Source organism: Oncorhynchus tshawytscha, linkage group LG13, assembly GCF_018296145.1.
Source record: "Oncorhynchus tshawytscha isolate Ot180627B linkage group LG13, Otsh_v2.0, whole genome shotgun sequence".
Lineage (NCBI taxonomy): Eukaryota > Metazoa > Chordata > Actinopteri > Salmoniformes > Salmonidae > Oncorhynchus > Oncorhynchus tshawytscha.
Window position 1 is genome coordinate 32,741,059 of NC_056441.1, and position 8,986 is coordinate 32,750,044.

General features: G+C 40.7%; 1 protein-coding gene across 1 annotated transcript; it reads left to right on the forward strand.

Moving 5' to 3' along the window:
* The first annotated feature begins 1,103 nt into the window (after window positions 1-1,103).
* LOC112232417 lies at window positions 1,104-8,677 on the forward strand. Its single transcript, XM_024399434.2, has 3 exons — window positions 1,104-1,406; window positions 4,670-4,801; window positions 7,824-8,677. The coding sequence occupies exons 1-3, from the start codon at window positions 1,395-1,397 to the stop codon at window positions 7,992-7,994; spliced, it is 315 nt and encodes a 104-aa protein (XP_024255202.1). The 5' UTR covers window positions 1,104-1,394; the 3' UTR covers window positions 7,995-8,677.
* The last annotated feature ends 309 nt before the right edge of the window (window positions 8,678-8,986 follow it).

The following is an 8,986-nucleotide window of genomic DNA, read 5'->3' on the forward strand; positions in this document are numbered from 1 at the left end:
AAGCAGGGCGGCTTGGTTGGGTTGTGTATCGGAGGACGCATGACTTTCAACCTTCGTCTCTCCCGAGCCCGTACGGGAGTTGTAGCGATGAGACAAGATAGTAGCTACTAAACAATTGGATACCACGAAATTGGGGAGAAAATTCGTTTTTACAATATTTTTTTCAAAATTCAAAAGGCACTTGCACATCTGACGAAGGCCATGAGGCCGATATGTAAAGCTTATTAAAGAGCAGTGATACTATCAAGAGCAGTGTGCAGGTTTCTTCTCCAATCCTATGTTGAACAGGGGTGGGTGGTAGTGCGAAGCAACGGGTTAGGACCAATGATAAACCCTGTTTTGCTGATGCTATGTATTGGCCATTGTTGAGAGGCTTTGAAGCCACCGGTTGGCCACATTGGCACCCCCCAGTTGGAACAATCCTGCATAGGAATGACATGTAATGTAATGAAGTAAAAGTAGTCAAGAATATAAATAGTAAAGTAAAGTACAGATACCTGAAAAACTACTTCAAGTTGTACTTTTGTGTATTTTTACTTAAGTACTTTACACCACTGACATTGTGGTAGCATAATGAAGATCCTGGTTGACTAGTTTTTATGTAAAATAGTAGGCCTATGACAATATCGAGTGTACCCACCTCTCTGTCAAAAGTCCTAAATCCGTCTTTCAAGAATGTGCTCGTGCCTGTTCATTGTGCGCGCATTGCTTTTTGGTTCGCATATCCTTATCAAACTCAGATGACTGTCAAAATGAATGTAGGCCTAATAGAAATTGGAATGGACAATTACAAACGACTTTTATTATAAACGACCTCGAAAAAAACTTGCCTATGCATGGTTCATAAAATAAATATATTATTTGGGGTGGATATTCAAAGCTTTACAGAAACTGCAGAAAATATGTATCCCAATATGAGGGGTTAAAAATTGCGCCAATGAAGAAGAAAAACCCCAGCCTAAACTTGCAGACTGTTCCAACTTTTGCTAAATGTTTCCAGATGTTGATTGGAGCACTCTCGGGCTCTATTCCTGAATAGCCTACATTTTACATGCACAACTATGTAAACTACTCTGACGTAGAATACATTAAAACAATCATGGTTAATAGAAGGTCGGTAGGCCGATATATGACTGCGTGTAAATTCGCTGCCTCCTGAAGTTTACAGTTCCAATGCATCGGGTTAGACAGTGCACTTTAATTTCCCCCACAGCTTTCCCTGACTGACACCGAAGGTGGAATCCAGTTACATGTTTTTTCCTTGAGTGGGAGGATTTAGGAATCTTGCCAATATGTGACTGAAGCAATGGAACGCTGAGCAAGAAAAGTAACAATTACTGAACGTCGCAGTGAGAAAACTTTACTTTGAAAAAGGACAGCGCAACACGATCCAAATGGCAGAACAGGTAGGTCTACTATACCATTTTAATATCAACACTTGTCGAAACGTTGCACTTGAAGAGATGGTGTCTTTACTCATCTTAGGAGCAACTAATGGAGCATTCTTTTGGTGCATCGAATGGGGCATTATTTGGGGGATAACTTCCCCCACACTTTTAGGCGTCGTTCTGGTTATCTTTGGAAGTGGCATATATGTAGTTTAACCAAAATTCCCTAGACATTATGCTATCCAATTTATATCATGACATATTCTATTTGATCATATTAAAATAGTCCAAGCCCTGTCTAAACCGGGGAGTTCTACTAAGCTATATAGCATTGTTTTAAGAAGGTCATACCCAAGGATAATTTTGTTATTTCATTTAGAATTTTAAGACCCCTTGAAGTATCAAAAAATCATATTTTAAAAAATGATGAAAAATTGTATTTGGCCTTACTGCTATTGGCCCATACAAACGCCTTGAATAACAGATTCACTCCATGGAACAACAGTCCCCAAAATATTATCAAAAGGAGTTTGTTCTTAAGTGTCTGTCGTATATCTTAGAGATATAAGAAAGATCAGGATTTTTTTTTTTTATACATGTATTTAACCCCTTATTTTTGGCACTAAACAGTCTCCTTAAATACTTCCATTCATTTTTTCAACTGGGGACCTTCAGACAAATCTTGTGAGGCCTGTGGGCATCCTAGAGCAAAACACAGAGGAGTCATATTAGTGTGTAGCCCAAACTGTTCGGATGCTACAGAGGATTTTGTGAGAAATCATGGGATGTCTCAGGGTCTGACAAACACCGCTCTAGCTTTGTCACCTTTTCACTGCAGATGTCTCAGGGTCTGACAAACACCGCTCTAGCTCTGTCACCTCTTCACTGCAGATGCGGAAGTGCGTCAAAAGCGGATGAGGTGGATTGAGACGTATCCAATGCAAAAACTTTTTTTTTTTAAATGGATATCTCTAGCACACGTAGAACAATGAGACAGATATTTCACCGGATGTATGAATGTGAAGCATCCACTTGGCTTCTCCACTCACTTCCAAATATGGTGGTGAGAGGAAGCCCAGTGGCCGGCAGTGGGAGAAGATTGAACGAGATGGATTTTGGCCGACATTCTGAAAACCTTCTCATCGATGAAACATTTGATCTCAATACAGTTTTCTGTTCCCTGTTTTCTGTTAGGAACATAGTGGACTAAGTTTTGTAGACTTTACCCTTTGCAAAAGTAAAAAACAAGTTATTGCACACGCACACTTCCCAGAGTCAGCGTTCCCTAACTGAAATATGCAGATGTTTGCTAGAATGCGCCAATAGGATCTTGCTAGCTCGTGGTTGGCTCTGCCCACCTCTTTGCTTGTTCTGCCCACTATGACTAATTTGTTCCCATTGGAAATGATAGGCTGTGGTCTATCTTGGTTTAGTTATGAACTAAAATTGTCTCTAACTTAAACTGACAGATTTTGCTTTTGTATTTTTTATTCTGCTAATTCGATTTCCGTGGGGAGCGGACATCGAGTTAAATCCTATTGGCGCGTTTGCATATAGCCTACTTTCCTTGCACTCTTGCCAGCTTAACGTGAGTTTATATCATTTCAATGCACTGATCAGTGTGCATGCTTGGACAGCAGAGAATAATGGACCATGACAAATTAATCTAGGCCATATGCTGACTATGGATCAAGAAGCTATTCTCAGTTGTGTCTAAGGCTGAGAGACTGTGTGGAAATGAAAAGCACTGGGAGTCAATCAGTCCCTTCTCATTCCATCCCCATGGCCTATGACACGGAGACCTTCTTTGGAGATAGACTACTGTGTGAGGGATGACAGCTCTACGAACAGAAAGACAGACAGACAGAATGAGATGCTCACTGTCGGCGAGCAAGCGCCTTACCATTGTTGCCTACTGTATCCATTTTGTGACATTTTTTTGGCTGCAGTGAGCTATCTGTGGAAACATCATAAAATGGAGCACTATAGTGGTAGCCTAGGCCTAGTGAGTAAGGCTTTTATTATGTTTTTATATCCTACCCTGACAACTGAAACAACTACATTGTTTCTGGATGTCTCAATGAATTTGGTTTAGCGTTTAGGAGATAGGTAAATAGAGTTTGAAGTCACCACTGATTCCTCTCCCTGTTGCCCAAGGTTCTTGTGCATGCCCCAGGCACAGACTGGGACCAGAACTCGGCCAAGGCATTTCTAACACACCGTCCCTTTGAGACCCCCACACCGGCTAATTTTTTCCCTCATCTTTTCCCTCTCCCTCCATTATTAGACAGATCATTTTGTGTGAAAAACGTAAGTTAGACAGGCCCAATGGGCAAAATATTGACCAGCCCATCTGGCATTTGCCCGAAATGCCAGATGGCCTGTCCCCCCCAGCACACCCTGAAGATAAACAGTGACAGGGAGATCTGTCATAGCTACCCCAACCTGCAGGTATTTCATGTACATTCTCCATGTAGACAAGTTGTCTGAATTTTCCTTCCAATACCAGTAGGCCACTCAGTCTCTCATTACTTAAGCGTACTCCTCCCCACCCAAACCACACATCGCCCACATTTCAATAGCATGTTAAAATATCAATTTGTGACATAGAAAAATTCCTTTAGTTATTTAATGTTTGTGATTTAGGATATACATTTTTAAAAAGTAGTATGAAGAAAAACCTGTCAGCTACAATAGATTGTGTGTTTGGTTCTTGGTTTAGAGACAGTATGGGATGATGTTCTTCACAATGACCAAACTAACCTGTGTGACACAGATTCATATGCCACTGCAAAACATAAGGTCTACTTTTAAAAACATTTTTTAAGGTGACTTGCAATCTAGAAGTATAACGGTTCTTGTAGGAGTATAACTTTTCACTCAGCATATTATTTCTCACAATTTTTGGTTGACCACTCACCCTTCCATTACAATGACACTGTGAATGGTGCGATACAAACACAAGTTAAACATCAGAGTGCCATCTTTGTGTAGACTTCGGACACGTGGAGGCATGCAAGATATGCACTTGAGGACGGATGTGAGTGTGTCTGAAAAAATGTTGGTATTTGGGACTAAATTGAGTGGAGATCGGTACACTTTGGCAAAAACCTGGGGAGCCTGTCTCATGAATGTATTCATTTTCTTTCTTTCGTAATGATCTATTATAATAATAAACTTCACATAATAAACTTCAAAGGACTGTCAGAGGACGCTTTTCTTGTTGCTATATTATTTGATTCCCCCAATCTAACACGCTTTTTTCTCCACCTCTGGCACAGCACTCAGACCTGGAAAATGCCATCAACACTTTGGTCACAGAGTTCCATGCCGCTGCGGCCAATAATGGTCCCACGCTCCAAGCCCAAGAGTTCAGAGGCCTCCTATCCTCCCAGCTGCCCAACTTAGTTACGGTACGTAAACTGCAACGGCCGGCTAATTTGCTCCCGCCCTTCCAGGCCACACCCATTGAATCTACCAGTAAGGCGTGGCTCTGACTCTTACTGCCCTCCCAATCAGCCCCAAACATACAGTACACACGACCTCCTATGACTCCCAAACAAACACTCAGGAAAAGCTTTGAGGCGTCAATTGCCAGGTTCGATGCAAATCCCAAATTTGCTGTAATATACTGTGTGCTCAGTCACCAATTGAGTTTTAATCATGCTTTACTTGAATCTGACACCTGCTTTATTTGAATCACTGAAAAGGATAAATGATCTTGCTTTGTCTTCATGTTGGAACTGGTTGCTTAGTTGTCTGAGGCCCAAGCCTGTATTCCAGGACGAGTCTGAATTTACCAGAGGGTGACAAAGATAGCTATGCTTCTGAAAAAACAGGAAAAGGCCTGTTCAAATACATGAGCAAGTGAGGAAGGTTCAAGGTTGTTTGCTCATCTAGATGGGGAAAAACAAACGGACAGATAAATAACAGTTTCCATTATAAACAAAGTAGCAAGAAATATGTAATTGTAATATGACTCCTTGCACCAAGTCGACTTCATCCACCATAAACTCGACAACCAAGTAGAGTATTTCTGCAACACAATAGTTAGCCACAATACAGCTCTTTATATTGTCTCAGCTGTAGAGCAGCATTCAGGCCAGGAAATATTTTCCCAAATCAATTTCCTATTGTTTCCAACAGACAGAAAGATCCACAGTGTTTGCATCTGCCTGGCTGACAGCTTTATACAATTTCAGAATGAAATTACTGTAGATAAGATTGGCTACCCAGATACTAATACTAATATAATACCTCATGAATACCTAAACAAACGTTGCTACAGTTGTCAGAAGTTTACATACACTTTACATACACAGAAGTTTACATACACAGAAGTTTACATACACGTTTTTCAACCACACCACAAATATCTTGTTAACAAACTATAGTTTTGGCAAGTCGGTTAGGACATCTACTTTGTGCACGACAGTAATTTTTCCAACAATTGTTCACACACAGATTATTTCACTTATGATTCACTGTATCACAATTCCAGTGGGTCAGAAATGTACATACACTAAGTTGACTGTGCCTTTAAACAGCTTGGAAAATTCCAGAAAATTATGTCATGGCTTTAGAAGCTTCTGATAGGCTAATTGACATCATTTGAGTCAATTGGAGGTGTACCTGTGGATGTATTTCAAGTCCTACCTTCAAATGCAGTGCCTTTTTGCTTGACATCGTGCCTTTTTGCTTGACACAGTAAAACAAGTCCTATATCTACATAACCTGAAAGGTCGCTCAGCAAGGAAGAAGCCACTACTCCAAAACCGCCATAAAAAAGCAAGACAAAGATCGTACTTTCGGAGAAATGTCCTCTGGTCTGATGAAACAAAAATAGAACTATTTGGCCATAATGACCATCATTATGTTTAGAGGAAAAAGAGGGAGGCTTGCAAGCCGAAGAACACCATCCCAACCGTGAAGCACGGGGGTGGCAGCATCATGTTGTGGGGGTGCTTTGCTGAAGGAGGGACTGATGCACTTCACAAAATAGACAGCATCATGGGGTAGGAAAATTATGTGGATATATTGAAGCAACATCTCAAGACATCAGTCAGGAAGTTAAAGCTTGGTCGCAAATGGCTCTTCCAAATGGACAATGACCCCAAGCATACTTCCAAAGTTGTGGCAAAATGGCTTAAGGACAACAAAGTCAAGGTATTGGAGTGGCCATCACAAAGACCTGACCTCAATCATATAGAACATTTGTGGGCAGAACTGAAAAAGCATGTGTGAGCAACGAGGCCTACAAATCTGACTCAGTTACACCAGCTCTGTCAGGAGGAATGGGCCAAAATTCACCCAACTTATTGTGGGAAGCTTGTGGTAGGCTACCCAAAATGTTTGACCCAAGTTAAACAATTTAAAGGCAATGCTACCAAATACTAATTGAGTGTATGTAAACTTCTGACCCACTGGGAATGTGCTGAAAGAAATAAAAGCTTAAATAAATCAATCTCTCTAATATCATTGTCATGCATAGGTGTAATAGGTGGCAGGGAAGTCAGGCGCAGGAGAGTCAAATGGAGTGTAAAATGGAGTCTTTTAATAAAGTCCACGGAGTATGCTCCATAACACTAAATGTACATAAACACACAAACATGGGTACGAGGACCCGACGCGCACCTATACAACAATCACACAATCTCTGACAAAGACATGAGGGGAAACAGAGGGTTAAATACACAACAGGTAATGAATGGGATTGAAAACAGGTGTGTGGGTAGACAAGACAAAACCAATGGAAAATGAAAAAAGGATCAATGATGGCTAGAAGACCGGTGACGTCGAACCCCGAGCACCGCCCGAACAAGGAGAGACAACGACTTCGGCAGAAGTCGTGACAATCATTCTGATATTTCACATTATTAAAATAAAGTGGTGATCCTAGCTGACCTAAGACAGGGAATTTTTACTTGGATTAAATGTCAGGAATTGTGAAAAACTGAGTTTAAATTTGGTGAAGGTGTATGTAAACTTCCGACTTCAACTGTATATGCAAATACCGATACAAATGAACATGTTCCTTGAACAAGAGCCATGGATCTGTAACCACTAGAGGTTAGCAAAGCCTGAAACATATGTTAGTTAGTTGACAAAGTATACTCATGATGTGTTTATTCAGCTGCATACAGTACATTTGAAAAGAGGCCAATAGTGAATTATGAAGTCAAACATGTTGACTGGAGTTATTCAGCTGAATTATTGATACAAGAATTACTGCTGAAGATATTAGTTCTGTTAAGAATATCACCTACCAAGTAATGTAAGGCACCAATGTTATACGCTCAAAAGTGTAATAGACTAATTGCTAACTTCCTGCTAATTCATGTCTATGCATGATTACCTAATTGCTTAATTAACTGGTTAGTAATTTAAATACCGTGTACATATAGTGAAGAGTTGTTTTTGTGCTCCCTCCCCCAGACTGGAGCGTCAGAGCAAGGCCTGGGCGAGGTGATGAGACAAATGGGTGTGATGGACGGCGAGGGAATCACCTTCAACCACTTCTGGAGGTTGATCCAGTCACTGGCCACCACACAGCATGGTCTACGCTGCAGCGAGGAGGTGTCCAAGTGCTCCTGTGTGCTTCTGTGAAGGCCATGCCTTCTGACGGTGGTGTGAGCTAGGGGGAACCAGACAGCCTTATAGTATGCCACCCAGTGTCAGTACCCCTTCTCACCACACTGCTCCCAGCCAACCCTGGACACTCACATATTCCTCACCCCTTCCACTACAGGCCTCTTATGTACATTCTCCATGCTTGGTAGTGCTCCATGTCAGCAGTGTTCATCTCTTTGTTCTATGCCACTTGGTTTACAGGATTTTTTTGTACTCCCTTAGTGTTATCGGTGGTGTTGTTTCCATCCAAATATCCCTTCTATTGAAATATCCCCATTCTCAAACCTTGAAAGACTTTCCTATAGCCCTACTACCAGTCTAACCACTACAAATAATTATTAGATGACATATATGACCCAAAGTGAAATCAGAAAGCCATGTGCAAGGTTTAGGTGCTAGACAATGAAAACATGTATTTACACACGGCAGTACACGTTAGTGGAAAGCTCATTTGAGCCACCAGTTGTCCACATGCATACAATACTGGTGTTGCAGAGTGCCCATAGCATGTTTCTTTAAACAATGTTTTCCACCACTGTGGTATTGCAGTTTTGTATTTATATTTTCTAATTCTCTTTATTCTGGCCCATGTGATAACATACTAAATCATGACAAGAAATTATATAATAAAGATCCAAATAAATTGCAACAATGGTGAACTCCGTTATTTGTATTTCTTTTTGTTGAATTATTACTCAAATCATTAATCAACATATTACCCACCGACAGATACGCATTTTACGAAATACATTTAGTGATGAAACAAAAAAAAGAATCATAGACATATTTCAGTGTATTAACTAGAAGGTGAATGGTGGTCACCACTATACAGCTGTCACGCCCTGGCCATAGAGAGGCTTTTATTCTCTATTTTGGTTAGACCAGGGTGTGACTAGTGTGGGCATTCTAATTTCTTTATTTCTATGTTTTTATTTCTTTGTTTTTGGCCGAGTGTGATTCCCAATCAG

Bases quoted from the DNA above. Each gene is read 5' to 3' on its own strand.
- LOC112232417 (XM_024399434.2), top strand. The intron at 4,802-7,823 runs GTACGTAAACTG...TCCCTCCCCCAG, and splicing joins AGCTGCCCAACTTAGTTACG to ACTGGAGCGTCAGAGCAAGG.